Here is a 22154-nt window from a genome sequence, read left to right on the forward strand (position 1 = left end):
GTACTTAAGGTCTTGAACTGAAGATACAATGTCTAAATGAAGGTTAAATGTGGAACTGCAATACATGATTTGTCTTGCTCATAAGAAAATGGCTTATTTCTCTGAGATTCGTTTAGTCTACACCTTGGAACTCTGGCACACAGACACAACCAGAGAAGCTGAACAGCTGATGGCCTTCATGTGACCAGCAAGCTCATTTCTCCAAAGAAGTGTGCACCTGTTGGCACAACCAGCAGAAGATGAGGAAACTAACACCATCCTTACTCTCATGGTGACATTCTAAAGTGTGAAGCATGAGCTCCCACAGTTACATTGTAATTTAACCTCAGATGACTGCACTTACATTGGCTTATGGTACTTGATATATGGTAATAAATGACCAACCCTAGAATACCAAACCAAAGCATGAAATCCGTTTGAGAAAACTAGGAAATTTTAGGGAGAATTACACATGAACACTATGACTGAGGCACTTGCGTAGCTGGAAAACCAGCAGAACAGACTGATCTTCAACCCTGAAGTGCTTAAACTTAGCTTCTGTTTTAAGGATTACTGTTTGCCTTTTAGCTAAGTTCTGTTCTCAACTTGTACAGAGTCATTTTTTCCATTACTGCGAGCTACTTTGTTTTTATTGGATTCTTTCAGTCCAAGCATGTTCAGAACATCAGAAGTTCTGAACTACAGTTAAAGCAAGATAAAGTTTGCTTAAATTAACAAAATGAGCTTGATGCAAGAGTTACAGCCCATCTACTTTTAAAAAAATCTGTACAATATTTAAAATACAAAAATACACTGTTTAACCCATTCCTTCCTTGTCATCAAGTGACACAGAGCAACAGTTTTAGCACTTTTTGGGTGGATTTTAGGGATCCAACATTCAGATTATTTTTTTTAACATGAGGGATCTTAACTTCCACCATCACAGCTGCCCAAAAGTAATTGACTGTGCTGTTTTACTACCTCAGGATAAATGGAAAATTTTAAACCCCAGCAAAACAGACTGCTGAAAGATCCTCTCGTTTGTCACATGACAAATAAACCCCCAGAACAGCAAGATCACATTTATTTCTTTAATAGATATTGCATTAAATATATGCATACACTGCTGTAAGAAAAACAGGTTACAGGACCAGATAATTCACATATGCAACAGTGTTCCAGTTTTCAGATTAAAAAAACAAAACAAAAAAAACATGTTTTAAAGATGGAGTAAAACCCTAAAGAAATTCTGACTAATAGTTCCTGCCCAACTTCTCTAATTAAACTCAACAGGTAAGGAAAAAAAACCCCATGACAAAGCAAAAACTGAATACAGAAACACAGGACTTTTTTTTTTTAACCCCCAGTATTAATATAGTGCCCCTCAATTCAGGTACAGATTCCAATGAAGTACAACATTTCTGACAGAGGTGCTAGAGAGTAAGACAAAACTTTATTTTCCTTCAGCAAGAAACGGACATAGAAATGCAAACTAATGTAATTTCATGTGTTTGACTGTATTCTTCCTTCCCAAACTTCCCATGCGTCTTCCATTATGACGCACTGTAGAACAGGAAGGACATCTTCAGAGGTCTGTACAGAGCCTAGGCAAAGTGAAGCCACTGTTTCATTAAGGATTTCTGCTTGGTCTATACATCAGGCATATCATGGCATTACAGCAGTTACTTTCTATTACTATTCCACCTAGGAGCTCTAGACATAGACCAGGATCTTCTGAAGAATCTACACCCACATCTGTGGAGCAAGTCAGTTTTCCAGAAGAGGTTTCTGCTTCAGTAGCCAAAAAAAAAATCTGCACGACTGTAGCAAAAAAATAGGAGAGTCTCCAACAAGGAAATAAATAAATAAAATAGTTAGTGCATTAGTTAGCACACCACCGTAAGTCCTGAACTCCACAAACAAGACTGCTGAAGAAGTATCCTGGGCACCTCAATTTCTGCATCCAATTATACGAATGAGTATTCAAAGCAGACAATCTAAACCATCATTAAAGAAAACCTTCTGTTCAGACTTATTTTTCATCAAGCCAGGGCCCCATATCTCTTATTTGCACATTTGACACATTAAAAAACCCATAAAATCTAAAGCCAATCTAAACACATAGATTGCTGCAAACTCCAGAAAGTTTATGTAAGGTAATCTATGCATTAAATAAAGATTCTCTAAGTTATATAGCACTTAGGAACAGCATTATACATTGCTGCTTTGTGGAACAAAGAATACTTTGCTGTAACAAAGCTTGTTACTCTTTTCACATTAAAGATTTTCTGTTCAGTATGCCATTGCCTTTCCTCCTCTGCACTTTCAGTTTCCCTTCTTTGTACATTATGCTTTTCAGGAACCAAGACCACTTCAGATCAGCACAACTTCTGTCCAGGCAACTTAGCAGTAGGTGAGAAGATTATAACACAGCCTACCTACCTGCCAAAGAAATAAGGTCCAGGAACAGGCTGAGCAAAGTATCCCTTCCCAAAAGACTAAAGCTTGCATTTAGACCAGAGAGAAACGCCTTGCTTGGACTGACTGAAGCAGGAAAGATCACACCACAAGCTATCAAGGTCAACAGAAAACCAAACAGCATTGTAAAATTGTTTCTCTGTTAAATATACATATTTAAAAGAAGAGCAGTGCAAAGATCATCTTACTGCTTCTGGCAAAAATGGGGAGAGCAGGGATCAAACCAAAAAGGCCAACCAGAATATAGCAGAAAACAGACGATTGGTACCCAACTGCAGTAAGTACCCAGCCTCTAAATATTTACTTGCCTTTCATGGCCAAGGATCTGAGGAAGTTAGAATTCCTTAGACTCCATAAATCAAAAGCCACATAAATCAGTTTTGTTTGGGTTTTTTTGTTTTTTTTTTTTTTTTTTGTTTGGTTGTTTGTTGTTTGTTGTTTTGTTGTTTGTTTGTTTGTTTTTTGGGGGGGGGAGCTTTTAAGCAAGTATCTTCCTGATATTTCAGTTGTAGAACTAGCACAGTTTTCCACTAGACACTCAACAGCCAGGTACTTTAAATACTTTAAATGCAGCCCACCTCATAACAGGAAGTAGTATCTCATTCACCCTTGACTGCACTTGACAGCTGAATCAGAGAGGTTGTGAAAGCCATACAATGGTAGCTTCTTGTCTGTGAGGCCCAGTAGAAGCCTTTCATTTTATATATATATATATATTTATATATATATATATATATTTATATATATATATATAATTCAAACCAAACCACAGTTCCACTTTGTCTTCCAACTTCTTAATGGTCCTCAAAAAGACCACTTCCCACCAAAAAGAATTCCTAGGCTGACCTAACTATTGGGAAAGGATCCAAACCATTCTGCATATGTATGACACTGCATTAGGTTTTTAGTAGCCCTAGGCTACAAGAGCCTTATTTCTTTAAGGGCAAGGTTTGAACATAGATAACAGGAATGCAGCTTAAGGAGGCCACACAGTTTTTCTTCCAGCTTATGTAGGACCATTGGGAATGTCAGCAGAGCTGTTTGGTAGTTTGCCTGCATACATTCCTAGCTCTGCTTTTGCGTAAAAGTCAGATTTTGGTCAAAAACAAAACCTGAAGTACTGCTAGTTGCAAGTCTCCATCCAAACATAAAAGACACAGCAATCTCTTGCAAAAGACTGAAAATTTCTGCATCAGTTAGATGATGTAGTCCCCCAGGAACAACACAAAACACTAATAATAGCAGTAACACAATTTCACCCAGTTTTTGTCTTGAATTTCCAAAGCTAAGCCAAAGATGGAACAGGAAGTCTTCCATCTAGGAAAAAACATTTATACTGAGCCACTGTGGAGCATGGATTCATGGAGTAATCATTTATAAGCATGTAGTTTCTGACTTCTACTTTTAACAGCCCTTTTAGTTCAGCAGTTCCACACTGACCTTTCAAGCTGCAGGTTATCAGAGTCACTGCTGCAGGAGTAGGAAAACATGCACACAAACTTATCAAACTACCCTAGTTTTCTGCCATTCAGTCTGCAAGAGCTGATTAAACGCAAATTAAAAATAATGGCCTGAAACAGCAGCCACAGAAGTTAAAGGTTGGGGAACGGAAAGAGCTTGTTGTTTTAGGGGAGGATTATGAAGATTAAAAAAAAAAAGCCCACAACAACAGACTCTGGATATTAAGCAATGTCCTCGTAGAAATACCTGATGGATTTATGGAAAATACCTTTAAATCACAGATGAAAATCAAGTGGGAAATACTGGAATCAACTGTCATTTGGCTGTTGAACAGAAGAACAAAGTTATGACTTTGCCTCAGTATTTGTCTCCTGGAATTCACTGCTGCCTGGCTGCCATTTCCACCTGCAAAATTAATAATTTCCATTTTAGGGGACTAACTTGCAGAAGGTCAGAACAATTTTGCTATCCTTGATTACATATCATGGTTGGTTATGAGCTGAAGGATCTGCTTGTGCCAGTAACGCACAAAATATAATTTAAGTTAGTTCATCAAAGCAAGTATACTGGAACTTCATCAGCTGAGGCAGAAGCTGCACTATACTTAAATACTGAGATTCAGCTATTAGTGGAGAATTTAATATCTGCTTCCAGCAGTTTCACCTGAAGTAAACTACAAATTCAATAATCCCATACCCAGTAACGGTGTGAAGCATTTTCGCTTCACACATTCAAAGACTCCTCTGTCATCAAATTCAGTAGCATGTACAACATATGTTCTCTGATTTACAAGTGCAGAACATCCATTCTTCTCCTTCCCCAGAACTCAGGAAAAAAAAAGGCATTACTGATTCATAACAGTGGAAGTACAAAGCATTACAGGTACTGGCATAATATAGGAAAAAAAATATGGCAACACAGTAAAATTCACAATTATTTCACTGTATCTGGTATGTATATTGAAATCACAGGTCAAACTCAACACAAGTTAGAGAGGACAAAAGTAAACCTTGCCAATTTGAAAATTCTTCTAAGAAATAAAAAAGTTACTGTTGACATTATTTGTTTGAATTCCAAAGCTCAAAAAGGACATTCTAGAAATTTACTGTATCAAAGATTCATCAACATAAGTAAAGCCAAAAGTGTAACTATTTATCACAGAATCACAGAATCCCAAGGGTGGGAAGGGACCTCAAAAGATCATCTAGTCCAACCCCCCTGCAAGATCAGGGTAACGTAGAGTACATCACACAGGAACTTGTCCAGACGGGCCTTGAATATCTCCAATGTACGAGACTCCACAACCCCCCTGGGCAACCTGTTCCAGTGCTCTGTCACTCTCACAGTAAAGAATTTTTTCCTGATGTTCACATGGAACCTCCTATGCTCCAGTTTACATCCATTGCCCCTTGTCCTATCACTGGACATCACTGAAAAAAACCTAGCTCCATCATCCTGACACTCACCCTTCACATATTTGTAAACATTGATGAGGTCACCCCTCAGTCTCCTCTTCTCCAAGCTAAAGAGACCCAGCTCCCTCAGCCTCTCCTCATAAGAGAGATGTTCCACTCCCTTAATCATCTTTGTGGCTCTGCGCTGGACTCATGGCTGAAGAACACAGTGAACCAGCAAAGCACCTGTACCATTTGCTAATCAAGGCTGTCAAAACTCTATTAAAAATAGTATGGAGACCTAGTAATAACATGGGGATACTGCAGGTGAACTACACCACCACCTGAAGGTTCTAGAGCACACCTGCCTATTCAACCCTGATGTTCATGGCATCCCTTGAGTTCAACAGACTACATGGCATGGACACATCTCCTCCTAATAACTGCAAAGAAAAGCCACTCAATGTTAAGAATTATTAACCACAGATGTAGCTTGCACTTGAAGTGGGAAGGGAGAAAAAGATATACACTTAACACCGTATTTATTACAACAGCCTATTTTAAAAAATACACTACCACTCTTTGGGCTAGAAACTGAAAGTTCTTGAAGTGGAATAGATCACAAAGGCACCTCCAAATAGTTTTAAAACTACACAGTCAACCAAAACCATTATGAGTTTGCTCTTACCTATAACCTCTTGATACTTGCAGACAAAGAACATGCATTTCTGTTGCAAAAACATAGCTTTTCTTCTCCACAGTTGCTTATAATTACAGCATCTTCTGCACAAGTTTTTCACTTCATATGGCAACTCCTACAGCCTTTACCACAAATGGTCCAATCTAACATTTTGTGCTCCCTCATTCAGTGAGATGAAGCACTTCCCTTTGTTTTCTGCTTCTGTAGACATTAGCTGTGACAGAGCCAAAGGGACAAACATGATGACAAGTCAAAACCCCCAGGTTAAACAGGCCTCAGAATACACATTCAAATAAAAGCAAAGTAGCCAGAACTACTGGCTCAACTACCAGAATGCATGCCCTGCTGGCTAGAGGTTTCTCTTTGCATTATGGACCTGTCCACTTAGCCAGTAACCTGCTGCCTGATTTTTTGGTTTAGACATTGTTCCAATCTGAAGCTGTAATTTTGCAAATTAAGTGCTGGTGTCATCCTCTCCACTCCCACAAAGCAGATGGGACAGACAAATTACCTTTCCCTATTTATTCCAGCAGGCCACCAACAGCCTGCTACTCACCCTTTGTGCACCAGCATGATCTTGTAAGCAGCAACTTCCCTTCTTTCAGCATCCTCTTCTAAATTGGCAACATTATTACTGTTGTACAACTAAAGTGTTTCTGGGAAATAGGTAATTTTCCTCCAAGAGACTGATTATTTTCACAATACTCACTGGTGGTTAACTACTTTTCTTCCTAAGCATTATGTTTTCAAGAAGTCAAGTTCCACCAAGTGATAAAACTCAGTAACTGAACTGATGTATATGGAACTTCAAGTCTTATATTCATAAATTAAGATAATTGGTAGAAAACCCACATGCTACACTGAGCCTAAAGCAGGCAAATTATTTGCATCTTAACGTAAGAATTTAAGTTCTTATATGCAACTTCTAAAGTCACAGCATTACTAAAATGAGACATGACCCAAAAATATTCAAAATTAAGAAGGTAAATAACCTAATGGAGTCATCAATATTCTCAAGGAATCAAGACTCACTTGAAAGTGCCAGAGGCGTTTAACAATATATAAACTGAGACTGACAAGAGCAAGAGTTCACAGAAATCTTGGGTTCACATAACAGGCTTTACAGGAACAACTCGTCACATTCTACTATTCCCTGCATTAAGCAGAGTAGAAACATTTCAGAGAAATTCATAGTGCAATCATGGTGTTCAGGGTTTGAACAGCTTTCTGTCTGGAGGGATGGGGTGTCATCTTATGAAGAGGAGCAAAGATGTAAATATCCTGTGTCCTGATGGTTGCCAATACTACCAAAGAAAGAAAACAAACCTGTGACAGACCTTTCTTGAAGGAAGAAATCAACACAGAGCACATGCTGGGTTTCCATAAGCATTAGCACCTTGTTAAACTCTCTACAGATGCAGACTTGAATTCAGAGCCTGCTTTTATACCTCTAAAATCACAAGTAACTACCAAGTAGTGCTTATTTATTAAAAATAATTTGAAATAATTTGATTGTCAAGATCCAGTTTCTGTAACGTAAGTAGAGCAAGGAAACAGGAGAACAGAAAAAGGGGCAGTTTACCTGGGTTAAAAAGTATTCCAGTCACTGTTCTATCTTATGATCAGGGAATATTTCCTACCCTGTCTTTCCCAGTGCCCACCTTTGTGTAGGTCAAATACCTTCTTCAAAGAGCAACTTATGCAACTGTACAATGTAATATGGGTCTCATGAATCAGACAGCTACCAAAGATAAGTACAGAAGTGTATTGATAAAAATGTTAGTGATGTCATTCCTAGTTAAGTGACACTCCTCAGTTTTACAACCTGTCACATGAGCTCAGCCGCCAAACATCTGACACCAGATTTTAAGCCATATCTGCTTTAAAAATTGATGGTTCTACCTAAAGGCTTAAACGGTTTTAATATCCAAGTAGTATTTGTAGTTTAAGCTACAATAAAGCAGCCCAAATCAGTTGACTTAGGATGTTATTTGTTTAAATTCTGCATAAACACCTTCCAAGTATTAACAGAATGCAGAGCATGTTATCATCAAATACATTATCAGCAGTGAAACATGACAAAGCAAAATGAACAGGAAAAACATCAGGAAAATTCTTCTATGCTCAAGTCATTTAACTTAGCCATAGAATACACATCATAGAGAAGAAATTAAAAGTGCTTGAAATCCTAGAAGAAAGAAATTAAGACAGCAAAGCCTTCCAAACACAAGTCACGTGAGTTTGCCTTGAAAGACTTCAGAACTTGTTACTATATGTACAGGTAAGTGAACAGCTGCTGAGATACAAAGTCCTTGGAAGATCTTCAAAAAGGGGGAAATTACACATCAGCTCTTCAAGCAAGCACTTGAGTCATATCTCGGTGTAGTTGATGATAAACTATGTCACTGAAGAATCTATGACTCTGATGCCAACAATGCTTCTCAGCAGAAAGCTACTTTTAAGTGTTGTCTGGCTTTTTATTGGAATGCCCATAGTTTGCATGCCTTCAACTTTTATTGATGCTTTTTATTTATGTGCCATATTTTTAAAATAAAAACACACACCAAAAAAACACCCTTTAAATGCAATCACAGGATGGTTTGGGTTGCAAGGGACCTTACAGATTATCCACTTTCAACCCCCTGCCATGGGCAGGGACCCCTTCCACTAGACGAGGTTGCTCAAAGCCCTGTCCAACCTGGCCTTGAACACTTCCAGGGATGGGGCAGCCACAGCTTCTCTGAGCAACCTGTTCCAGGGCTTCATCACCCACATAGTGAAGCATTTCTTCCTACTATCTAATCTAAATCTACCCTCTCAGTTTAAAGCCATCCCCCTTGTCCTGTTACTACATGCCCTTGCAAAAAAGTCCCTCTCCAGATTTCTTGCAGAGCCCCTTTTAAGTACTAGAAGGCTGCTCTAAGGTCTCCTCGGAGCCTCTGGACTTGCTCCTATAGGTCCATGTCCTTTTTATGCTGGCATAAGTTTAACGGCACTTTGCATTAGGAGCTGACAATTCCTATTGCATTCTGGACACAGCACGCTTCTCAAACTGGACAAATAGAGTTCATATGTATAGATCTCAATCGGTAGATACTAAATAAGGCAGCTAGTTAAAGTGAGTGGGTAATCAGTCATAGACCTCCAGTTATCTTACCAAATATAACCAGGTACTGAATGTTGTAGCTGCAACTTAGATTTCATATTTAAATGATCTTTTCAAACTCTCCACTGAAATTGCTGATTAAGAAAAACTCCAACAGTCATTTGACTCTAGAACTGTATTCAATTGTACTGAAAACTGTATTAAATACTTATATTAGTCTTCAGTAAAGTTTGTTCAGGATGGTAGTTCTTCTTGAAGGGAGAAGAGCAATGACATGTTTGAGCACGAAGTTCTTACTGAAGGCAATGTGACATTCAAATACTTTGGGGCAACCTCTAGGCTTAAGCAAGACCAAAACCAACAAACTAAACCTGAATATGAGCTAACCTATAACTAGCGAGAAGATAAATCAGTCCTTCTTAGGCATGTTAAGACAGTACCACAGAATCACCTAGCGCTTTAAGCCTACCATGCAAGTTTCTCCAAACAGAATTTCCATCATCTGCAGCATACTCAGACCTATTGATATCATATAGCTCTGCTTTTCTAGGGACTGGGGAGGAAAAGTATTGTCTAAGAATTTAGGTACACTGAATGAACTCTAGCAACTAAGTTATTTTATTTTTTTTTAAATACAAAAGGCAGTATTTCAAGCTGTCACAGAACAACTGCATGACAAAAAAAAAAGGCTAAAAGAAGAGTTAAATGGGAATGGGCTTTTTCTCCCAGTGACATAAATACCTTCTCCTGCACGTTCTCCCTCATAAAAACAGAAGTTATATCCAACATGCTGGCACTACTAAAGAGGCAGAGGTAATCTACCATATCATCATGTAAACCGAGTATGTGATACTAAATATTTCTTCCCAATTAATGCTAGTTATCTAGCTACAATTATCCCTAAACGAAGCGCAGTCTTCTCTAGAGGGAGAAAAAGGCAAAAATGCCTTATCTGCTTTTAGTTTTTTTCTTTTAAGTAACCTCATCGTAAGACATCATTATCTTTAACATTTCTTACACACTAGGACAGAACAAGGATTCCAAACTTGACAACCTTATGAAATTAGATTATCATTGCTACTCATTAGTGCAAAGCTAGCCCATTAGCAAGGAATTAGTTAGGAATTACTAGTTTTAAGAGAAGGACAGATAACTACATATAGAGGTTAGCACTAGCATAATCTAATTCAGGAACAATTCTCTAGAGGAAATTAGTGAAAGGATGAAATCCCCCACATCTCTCATGCTACTTTTAGAAAAGCAATAGCTCTTTTAAACTGTAATTTCTATATACAAGCAGCCAGGATTGCCCATGTTTCCATACTTCACATCAGTATCTACAGTTGCATCCAGCATTGGTATATGTTGCCAAAGCATTAAGTTTCTCAAGACACCCTCTTCCTGGTTCCCAGCTACAGCTCCTCTTAGGCCTTTCTTCTCACAAAACTATTAAAATGAACATAGATTCCCATTATTTTACATTCATTATTTTTATATCTGGAGCAATCTGTGTACCAAAACAAAGAGCAGCAAGTGCCACGTTTTCAGCAGTATTTATTTGCAGCAATTTTTTTTTAACAATCAGCAGAGAGGTATTCTAAAAATCCAAACACCACTTGACCCTGCAAATGCAGAGCTTTAATTACAATCGACACTTTATGGAGAAGTACAGCATCCCCTTCAACTGCTGAGAAAACAATTGGAAAAGAGCTCGCTCCCCTGCTGCCACATCTTCTTACAGTGGCCAGTAACTGATGAACATTTTGCAAAATAAGCACTGTATCTCCTAGCATTCACACCAAAACTCACATATCATTTTCCTTTGAAATTGCAGGTTTTAAATCACCACTGCTATATTTACATACAGGAATAGGTAAAACTTGTTTATACAGTAATTTAATGAGCTTTCTTTGAAGTCACATTTGACAGATGAGTCCAAAGCCAGGTAGACTGTGACTAAGACATGACATTGCAAGTGGCAGGTAAAAATATGAAGAAACTATTTCACACAAAACCAAGTTTGAGGGCAGCTCAACTAAAACAGAGAGCAATCATATACTTGTAAGTGACTGCCTTCAGTATTTTACAAGTATGTTACAAGCATAAAGCACAAGGGCCTCCATGTCTGTTAAGTTACTTCTTCAGGGAAATGGAGAAAAGTTGTGTCTTTTCCTAAGCATACAAATACCTGATATTCACTGTGACATACGAGGATTGGCATTTAATACCACTATTACACACATACAAGTGTAGCTATACAGAGAAATACATGCCAAACATTTGGCTAGGTTGTCTGCAAGCGAGTAGAAAATGAGTGACCAGAAAGCCATGTCTAGAGTGACAAACAATACCCCAACTCACAAGACCCTGTTAGTGAAACCTTGCACCCCCTCCCCTCAGAAGCCAAGAAACTGCCATTACACAAAAGTTCTCATTTCAGAGATGAAAGTGTTTAACTTTTATTTTCAACTGAGTAGGAGACAAAGAGAAAGCTCCTTGCGGATGAAATTTTAATAATTAGGACCTAACATAATTCACGTGGCAGTAGTTGAACAAAATAAGTGGTAAGCATTGTGAAGTTTGGCAAGTTTTCTAAAACACTGGTTTATATGATTTTATAGAAATAAGATTATTACTCAACAACAGGAGTCCCAATCTAGCCCATAGGCACAGTGCTGTTACCCTACTTTGATTAAAACCTAAGGCAATTCATTTTTGCCCAAGTCTGCAACAAGTTTAACACCTAAAGCACCAGGCTGGACTGATTTGAAAACATTTCCAGAAAACAGGTTTGTAAAGCAAGTTCAAGAGTTGCTGACTTTTTGTGAGTAGATTTAAAAAATAACTTAATGCTACAACAACAATAAGCAGGGTTACTTATATTTTATGGGACACAGGGAAGGTAGTCAAATATTAAGACTGATCAAAGAAATAATGTTTAGGATTGTTCCATCTCTGGGACTGGGGACATACTTTTGGAGAAGTCTCATTGATTTCTTTAAGATCATTCTTCTAATTAAGCCTACTCATTCAAGTACAATTGCATATATGCATGAACATACTGCAAGCAGCAATACTTCTGCTAGAACTTAGGAAGAACATATTTTGCAGCTTTAAAATAACAAAGTTTCCCCTTCAGCAATGAAAGCACAGGTTTTCAATCAAGAATGTTAAAACAAATTTCAGGACACCAGTAAGCCAAGAGTTTCAAAGCCAGAAGTCCAAGACAGTATTCTGGTTTCAAAAGGGGCCCACAAGGGTCCTGAATTTGACAGAGGAATGCAGCTTCTCCGCAAAAGCTTCATCCAAGTTAAGTTTGTTTCAAAAGGTGGCACTGACCATACACATGTATCAGTGTACACGCATTTATCAGGGCACACGCTTGTCAACTATGTTCACTTTTGTTACCAGATGAAGATACTGTTATTTTGCCTTAGACAAATACTCAATTCAAGTGAGAAAAAAAAAAACCTGTTAGGTAAGTTCATCCTGTAAGTTTGAAGAAAACTATTAACAAGCAGCTTTCATGTTGCATCTCAGTCATTCTGTGAAAGAAGCAAAAACGTAGCAAGAAAACGAAATTCACACCAGAAGTGGTATAAATGTATCTGTATATTTGTGGATATTTGAAATCCACAGCACAAGGCTAACACTTGCATGTAATCTCCTGATGAGCAAGAAACTTCAAATACTCAAGTATGTATACAGAAGACACTTTGGTTACTCCTCTAGCTCCGCTATGAGGATGGTAAAACAGCAACTGCAGAACTAAGTAAATAATAAGCCCAGAACTAAAACTCACGTAGTAATCACCCCTGGCTGCTAACTGATCACATCAAAGAAAATTCTTATCGTTTTAACTCAAGACCCTGAAATTACAATCATAACATACAAAGGAAATTTCAGACTGATTAAAAATAATAAAATTAAAATCGGTGAGACTTGGTCTCTGACAGAACGTTTTAGAGCTGGAACCATTTCTAACCTCCATCTCTTACAAATATTTGAGTATTAAAACAGGTGGCTATGTGCTTGCTACAGATCAAACATAGAAGTATTCAGAAGTTACAGCAGTAACTTGGAGCCTTGCAGACAAACTCACTTCTGAGTGTAGGCCCAAAATGAGGATGCGTTTGCTGGTTAAGTTTTTTCCAGGGGGTTTACCTCCTCTTAAAGCCAGCTTCACTCTTCACTGTTTAACAGACCTTTACAAGCCATTAGTCTGAGAAATATATTGTTAATGGGTTAAGTGCTAACACCACAAAGGCATAAATGGGAAACAGTCTTCTTCAAAGACTTCATCATATTGCTCTAATTTTGGTTTTGTGAATGAGTTGTCAAAGATTCAGTGTTTCCAGGATAAGCACAGTGGCTGATTCTGTGTTCTCAAGAACCAACTGAAAGCTGGTCTTGTTAATACAAAGCATTTAAAAAAATAAATCTAGAAATAGTTCCCCTCTGCTCCTAAGTACCCTGTTCATCTTCTGCCTTCTTGTTCTATCCTTACAGTCCTGAAATTACTAGAAAGGAAACAGCTGAGGAATGCTGCCACTCTTATGCCATGCTTTCCATTGACTGTCATTTCAGGAATGCTTATAGGAAAGTAAAGGAGCTTGGAATGTCTCCACCCACCCAGCAGCATCAGAAGCTGTCCAGCTTACCAACAGCTTCACTGTCTTGCAGCTGCATTCCAGTTTGCATTTTACAGATGCCCAGATCAACAAAGAAAGATTTTGTAAAGCACTGATATAACTTTTGTTAGGTAAATGTCCTCATACACTGCATGTCCAATATGCATATACTCTATATTGATACCACTGTATGACAGTAATGAGGCATAATTCACAATTTCTTGGTTGCAAGAGTCCCAGAAAGGTGTACTTATGCTATAGTTATCCAAAACTACCACCACATTCCTTTCAGAACATACCAGTGTCTGATACATTCAGAACATATTCCTGGATAAAATGTAAGTACGTGCTAGAGCACATGCATGCTCCTCAGTTCCACTGTCAGTCCACCCTCAGAAGTCACAATGACACAGAAAGACGCAAGCCATTTTCTGGGCTCTTAATTTTTGAGAATATTGCAATAAGCATCTTATTAGCCCAAATAACAACTCTGAGAAAGAAAGCGAGAGTATGAGCAAAGGGCAAACAAGTGAAGAACTGGCCAAGAGCCTGTCAAACCATCTGTTCCAACTAAACTTCAGCATATGCCCTCAAGCCTGGAATGTAGAACCTCAGTTAGAAGACCTAACTGTACCTCTTGTAATGATTTATAGTGACTGCTTCTATCTCCTACCCTAAGATTTAGCTAACAAACTGAAAATTAGTAATTTGGTAAAAACCAATACACTTGCTACTACAATGCCAAGATCAAAAAGCCTCAAATCAAGCATGTTCACATACATTTTATTCATACAAGAGCACACCTCATCTACTCTTACAAGTCCAGATGAGATGTTACAGGCTTTTGATGATTTATCATGGAGTGTTCTAACAATACCAAGAATATGCCAGTATACACAGAAATCCATAGATAAAGCCTTACTGTAAAAGCAGCATCAATGCCACAGTGAAATTCATAGCTAAAGACCAGCAGAAATTATCCCCAAACATTAGCTTTGGTAAATACTAACGCCTTACCAGTTGAATTCATTTTTACATTGAACATAACTCTTCCTCCATGACTAAGTAAATTTAAGAAATTTGTCAGTCACACTAACAGGGAAACTTCCTTTAAATACTTAACTACTATATGCTAGAATTCACTTGGGTTATTCTACTTGTGCACATGAAATATCCATAGCAACGGCAACTGCTACGTAACCAGGCACAGAAATCCCAGGTTCAAACTTGACAGACCATGATAAGGCTAAGAAACACTTGTAGATATAAACCTAAAAACATGAAAAGAATATGACTTGTTTCTTTTATAAAACACCACACAGCACACAATTATTTTGAATGAAGCATTTATATTTCTATTATTAAAGTACATTATGAAAAAATCACATCTTCTTTCCTCTTCTTGTTTCCATTTCAAAGGGGAAAAAAAAATAGAACCCAAAACTTAGATGACAAGATCAGTAGGAAGCTAACAAGTACTTATTGTAGAATCTGAACCTAGCTACTGTAACTAGAGAGAAAGATCTACGGGTTGCACAAGAAACCACTCCTATTACAAAGGGATTTCAAACAAATATGCCTCTGTAGTCTAATCACTGAGTGAAGTCAACATTACACTTATTTCAAGACTCATTTGCTCTGTCATACACATAGAGAATTAAGAAAAAAGGGGGAAAAAAAAAAAATCAACAGGATAACATAATAAAAGCTGAGCAAATGACTCCAAAATCCTCAGTTCTGTATCACCTACAACAAGAGCATTAGGAGGTTCAGTGGGTGGGAGGCTGTTTCCTCTCCAAACAATGAGATTTAAGCAACCTTTATGCACAAAAGGAAGCTCTTTTACTTGACAGTCTTGAAAAAACAGTAAGTTTACCATACACAGCAGTATTTTCACTCTCCAAACGAGGCAGTGCAGAAGTCATAGCTAGGAGGTTACCAAGATAGCTTTGAGCTATTTCCGTATCTTCCTTATCCTTGGTTGTTGGGTGCTACTGTTATGATTCAAACACCCTAGAGATTTAAGACTGTAGCAACCTGTTCTTTGCTCTTACGACTTGACATGCTAGGCATGCTATGGCCCCAGCTCAAATACGTGACCTGTGTTATCATTTGTCAAAAAGGATTCCAACAGCATAGCCTTAATGTCCTCTATCAAGTTCTAAGGCAAAGGGAACCAGTGCTGGTAGATTTTATGTCCCTTTTTCATCACTCCTTGCTGTCTGAAAGGGTGCTGTAACAAGGATAACAGCTAATGCCAACAGTAACGACACCCTTTACCGTATCAGGTACTATAAGCATGCCACAGAGAGCCCTGAGAGAATTTTTCACTTAAGCCATTGCAGAAACTCCTGCAAAGGAAGGTACTTCTTATCAAAGAAATTAATCCCATGGAACTCACAGGAAACACTAAGACAGCAGTAACCATCCTCAATCAGTTAGAGAGAATAAGTGTTCAGCGAAACACGCTTGTGAGGAGTTTCTCAGTATCTTAACTACTACTGAGGGATCAACACAGCAGGGCCCTACAGCAGTGGCATCAAATCAAAATTTCTATTTAACACTGCATACTGCTATGCCTGCAAGCTAACACATAACTAATGTCGGTAAAACAGTCTCATGCTCAGATTCAATTTAGTACTTGAACAGTTGCAGCAGGTACTGGCAACAAAGAGAACTTTGGGAAACTTTGCTTAATTAAACTGGACGGGAAAAAAAAAAAAAGAGCACATGGGAGCTTCCATAATGATTAGGAGCCTGTTCGGCCTTCACCAATGACAACACATACAGTACTCAACGATTCCCATGCGCAGCCAAGACTATTTCCTTTAACTTACTTCCAAAGCAGTACCCTCCCCAGAAAAACAAAAAAAAAAAAACAAGATCAAGACAGCAGAACATGCTGCTTTCTATGTGGTGGAATTAGGCTGCGGTTCCCACCTTCCTCACCCAGAGAGAATGAGGCCAAAAAAACAGGTTAGCACCTCCCAGGTATGGGCAGACTCAAAGAAAAAGGGCAGCCAAAAAGCTGGCTGCATAAATTGTCATACCTAACCACAGGCTAATCTCAACTGGCTTCTTTATCAGGAACGTGCAGGTACTCCACAGCGCACACCCCATGATCCCAGGGGAGCAGTGAGCACAGGAAATCCAGCCTTCCAGGAAACTGGTCACACCACAGTCCCTCCCCACCACATGCAGCCTTCCCGTGGTGCTGCCCAGACAGGGTAGGCTCCTCTATCCTGTACAAAGCTCTACAAGTTTAGGCAAACTACTTTGCGTAACTTCAGCAATAAATTCCAATCAGAGCTACTGAACCAAGGTATCTTTCATGGAAGTAGAGGAAGAGTCCAAATTCTGAGGAATGATAGATGCTAAGTTTTCAGTACGATCAAATTTAGCCCCACTCTAAATAAATATGCCTTCCCTAAAAGGGACCAAGATTTTTAGAAAGCAGTATATAGTCTCTTCTTTACATTATTTCAGAAAATGCCACTTCTCACCCCCTTTGCAGAAACTATTAATCTGCAAGCTCATAGATCACCTTTGGGCTTCTTTTTTCTCTCACATTCTCCTTGCATACAATTGTTAAAGCAGATTAAAAAAAGCTGCACTATCTATAAGTTAGATCTCATCTTGCATGACAACTGTCTCAGAACACAAGATTTAAAAACAACCAACTTCAACCTCCACTAACTAAACAGAGCAGAAATCCGACTGTAAATTTAAGGTGTAACTTAAATGCAAGTTTTCCGGTCTTTCAGACATACACAAACTATAATACCTACATAACAGAATATTGCAGCAGAATACATACTACCCTGCTGCAATATTCTACATTGTTTATATCTCCCACAGAAAGAAAACTGGTATACCTAGTTTGCTCCTTTGTGCTGAAGGGCTAACCTGAACTTATGCTAAAACAAGTTCTTAAAGAGAATGACATTTGAACCCAACATCACATACAGGAATAATCATCATCATCTAATGACATATTTTTCCCCTTCTGCAAGATCTTTACTTCACAGAAGTTTTATGTGACGCCTCCTCAAATACTATGCATTCAAGTCCACTCACTTATGCACATGAAAATATAAAACAAAATCACTTACTGGCACTGTCAAAACATGAATAAAGTACCTACATTATATAGATAGATATATGCATGCATACACATATACACACACACTCTCCCCCCCTCCGCCTCTGAGCTACCAAGCCAGTTGTAATTTTTTCTTTCCCATATGTATTAAGAAAAACAGTATTACACAAAGCTTCCCGATAGCGATGGCTTTCTACCTCGCTGGTATCAGAGTAGTTAATGGCTTTAGTAACAAAGCCTGATGCTCCATTAAAGACCAGATCTGAAGTTCATCAGAATTTCAGCATTAATGGCAGTTTCCCCTTAGCACTTCCAACTACCTGGGCCATGGAAAAGAAAACAGCACTTATATTTCTGTCTGTAACTGTCATATCTAGCAGAAAAAAAAAGCTGACTAATATGTTAAATATTTATTGCTATTTCACACATTCATTTGTTCTCAATAACAAAAAAAAGTTTGATGCAAAACAAAAAGGCCACAACCCAAAAAATAAAAGATAAAGTGACTCTATCTTTGCTGAAACAAATGTATTCTGGTGAGCAGTAAAGTCTGCACAGGATGTGACAGACAATAACAAAACAATCAACAAACCACAAAGCAACAGCAAGCCACGGCAGTCTTAAGCACAACAACACAAACTTCAGCACAATTGACATCCGTCAGTCAAAATTCTATCAGAAAGAATGACAAGTTTTTGAAGAGTTTCCTTTGGGAGCAGATGAAAGCTTTGTTCCATGCCACAGCCAAGACTGATAAAATTAATTCATGCTATAAGCTGCATCATGTAGGATTTGCACCTTTTATATGGCATATTAGAGAAAAATAAGATTTATTGATAATAACAAAGTGAAACCATTAACAGTTGGGTCATAAGCAGGGATTTCTTATATGCTTTTTATAGCAAACAGGCAATGGTCATTTTTATAGCAACAGGCAATGTTCATTTACAGGACCGCCTCAAGACAAGTATAACTTCACAACTGATCTTTTATTTGCTTTCCAATGTATCAAACCAGAAAAGGCTCTTCAGTATCACTGAAGGAGGGGAATAGGAGAGGAAGAGAGAGAGCAAGTTTTAGCAGTGATGTAAATCTTCACCTCTGTTCCCTTCAAAACTGCAAGCTGACTACAGGTAAAAAGAAGGGGACAATAAGCTCATAATGATCTTGATGGAGGTTTTGTGGTACATAGCATCATAAACATTCTGAAAATGCATTCTGGATTTCACAAAGGGAGAACATCACTCATCTCATATTCTAACAATACAGTTAAATCAAACGTCATCCTTTCCTACCAATCACTGCAGTACAGTAACTCTTGGACCCAACACTCTAACCAGTTAAGGTATGACTTCTGATACAGAGCTATCCTGGAAGCATTAAGCAATCATAGCTTGATTAGAGAATGATAAATACATAAAACATTGCTGTGAAGTGACAAGCTAGCCTTAAGTCAGGTAACCATGCTGTAGTAACATGCTGACAGCCTTAACAACAACACACGTTCATTCTTCCAGTTCAGTTCACAACTGAAAGTAAACCAATACCCTTCACAGGGGAGCAAGCGACAACTTACACACAGGAAACAGAGCAAAGACTAGCAGAATTCTCTATCTTAAGTTCAGAAGATTCTCTACAGGACTATGGGGAAACGTACATATTTGTACGTTTGCCAGAGCCTGACATCCTTGAAAAATCTATATGGGATGGATAAAATACATTAAACAAAAATGAGCTGGTGAACTGAAGAAAAGCACTCTGTGTGTGTATATATAGTTACCTCACCTAACCATTCTGGGAAGATTTCTACTTGATCAACCTACATCTCAGTCATTAACAGACACTTTTTTCAAGCTACTGGACAAACTCTAAAATTAAAGATCAATAAGCTAGCCTGTCAAATACCTTTTTTATGTATGTTTGGTTTTGCTTTTTGGATATGCAGTGAATCTAATATCGTGTGGAAGCTTTTGGCTTTCTAGAGAAACAAAAACTATTCAGGCAAACCCGCATTATCTCCGGATTGCCACAGCCTTTCCTTATTTGGCTAACGTTTTGAGATTCCAATCAGACTGCTACGAAGTTCAACATGCACAAAGCATCCATTTTGAGGAAACTTCACAGCCAGTTTCCCTTCCATTCCCCCCCTACCCCAACTGAAAGTTATCTCCCTCTGCACCAGCCCCCCCTCCCACATACCCGCGCTAGAACAAAGCAATATGGATTCGTTTTTTAACTGCTCTCCAACGCACGGAAGAAAAATGTAAAGAGCTCTGCTCCCCTTAAAGTTCAGCTTTCACACTGCGGCAGAAGCCATCACTAAAGAAAGCAAGAAGCTTGTTATCGATACACGTTTCTATATTAGGAACAAAACATTGGCTCCCCTTAGAAACCAGGGAGAAACAGACGATCCGTCTCTCCGCACGCCCTCCCGCACGCAGGAGCCGGGTTTAATCGGATCGACTGCTGCGAAACCGGGGGAACGAGGGAAGCAGGAAACTGCTACCGGGATCCCAGGCAAGAGGCAGCCGGGGGAAGCGCCCCCCAAGGCGAGCCCGCCTCCCTCACCTGCCGGCCACCACCCCTTCGCCGGGGGGCACCTGCCCGGCCGCCCCCCGGTCCCGCCCGAGGGAGGCGCTGCCAGCAGGGGAAAAGAGGCGACCGGCAAAAGCGAAAGAGGGTCACCGGCACCTCCTCCCCACTGAAGGAGAGGCCCAGCCGCCCCCTTCCGCCAGTCGGCCCGCGGGGAGAGGGCGCAGCCTCCCGCTCCTTCAGCCCGGGGGTTCGGGCCGCTTCCCCGAGGCCACCGCCGGCCCAGAGCTTGACCCCGGGGGCCACCACCTCCCGCCCCGCGCTGCCGGCCCCTCCCCGCCCCGACACCCCCCAGCGGAGGGGAGAGCAGCCGCCTCCGGCCCCTTCCTCCTCCACCTCCTCCCGGAGTGCACTCCGGCGGCCGGCCGGCCTCGCCCCCCTCCCCTTCCCTGCCTGCCCAAGCCCTGCTCCCGCCGCGGAGCTCACCCAGGTTTCCCCCCCACCCCGCCCCGCGGCCGGCGGGAACAGCTCCGCACCGACCTGGTGGAGCGCGGTGAGCCCATCCACATTGGCGTAGTTGATGTCGGCGCCCCGCTCCAGCAGCCGCAGCACCTCCTCAGTGTCCCCGCTGGAGCAGGCGGCCAGGAAGACGGCGCCGTCATCGAACTTCACCTTGGTCTTTTTGCGTTTGACCACGGGCGGCTCCAGGTCGGTCTCGGAGCCGATCCAGCGCTTCAACTGCTCGTTCCGCTTCTGCTTGGCGTCCGCCATCTTCATACCCTGCTCCTGCCTGGCCCCTCCGCTACGGCCGCACAGAGGATAGACTATACCGCCAGTATCCCACAGAGCACCGCGGCCCGTACTCACCCACCCAGATGGAGGGCACAAGGCGGGAGTCAACCGGAGGGGCGGTGCGGCCTCCGCCTCGTTAGCATAACACCGCGAGACTTCCGCGGGGCGGGACTTAGGGACGGTGTGGCTGGCGGGGGCCGGGTAGGGGTGTGTCGGTGGTGCCGGTGCGCGTGTTGTGATTGGGAAGGGGGCGTCTTGGTTTTCCTCAGCCCGGGCCCGTGAGTTCAAGAGTTCAGCGGCTCGCCCTGCCCTGCCGGGGCGGAAATCACCGCCATAGCCGGGGAACAGTCCGGCCGCACGGCACCCGCTGCCTGCCTGGGTGTAGCCCCCAGGGCCCGCTGTGGTTGTGCCTGCTGTCAGAGTCGAGAAAACACACTCAGAAAGCGATGGGGGATTTTCCAGTAAAGCGGTTGTCACAGAAGGGTGACCAGGGATGTGCTGCTCCAGAACGAAGCGGGTGGGGATAGGGAATGGTGCAGTTTATTTGGCTTGCCCCCAGAAACCTGTGCCAAGCTTCAGAGATGCAGCACCCAGGTGCTTTTGTAGCTGGAGTCATGGTGCTCTCCACCTTCATGAGAGGTGCTGGCTGTCCCTGCCAGCCACCTCTGTGTCAGACGTGATAAAGCATCAGCATTCCTGCTTGCACTTGCAAATAGGGTAAATGCACCCACCTAGAGAAAAGGAGGAGAGAAATGGAGTGAGCTTGTAGTAAGTTATTGTGAGGGTGGTGAAACTCTGGTACAGGTTGCCTAGAGAAGCTATGAATGCCCCATCCGTGGCAGTGTTCAAGGCCAGGTTGGATGGGGCTTTGAGCAACCTGGTCTAGTGGAAGATGTCCCTTCTTATGGGAGAGGAGCTGGATCTGAATGACCTTTAAGGTCCCTTCCAACCCAAACAATTCAATGATGTCTTCCTTAGG

At 40.7% G+C, this 22154-nt stretch overlaps 1 protein-coding gene across 9 annotated transcripts in view; it reads right to left on the reverse strand.

Moving 5' to 3' along the window:
* PPP1R12A (protein phosphatase 1 regulatory subunit 12A) overlaps positions 1–21246 on the reverse strand; it is a 117518-nt gene extending 96272 nt beyond the window's left edge. For 8 of the 9 annotated variants that reach the window (XM_062613829.1, XM_062613832.1, XM_062613825.1 and 5 more), the window contains exon 1: positions 20924–21246. In XM_062613829.1, coding sequence (XP_062469813.1) covers positions 20924–21160 — 237 coding nt within the window. In that variant the 5' untranslated portion in view covers positions 21161–21246. The remainder of the gene's footprint in view (positions 1–20923) is intronic. The other variant, XM_062613833.1, reaches the window with a different exon arrangement.
* Between the last annotated feature and the right edge of the window lie 908 nt (positions 21247–22154).

The sequence above is a fragment of the Pezoporus occidentalis genome, unplaced genomic scaffold (genome assembly GCF_034315485.1).
Source record: "Pezoporus occidentalis ecotype Australia unplaced genomic scaffold, CSIRO_AGI_Poc_V1 ctg17, whole genome shotgun sequence".
Lineage (NCBI taxonomy): Eukaryota > Metazoa > Chordata > Aves > Psittaciformes > Psittacidae > Pezoporus > Pezoporus occidentalis.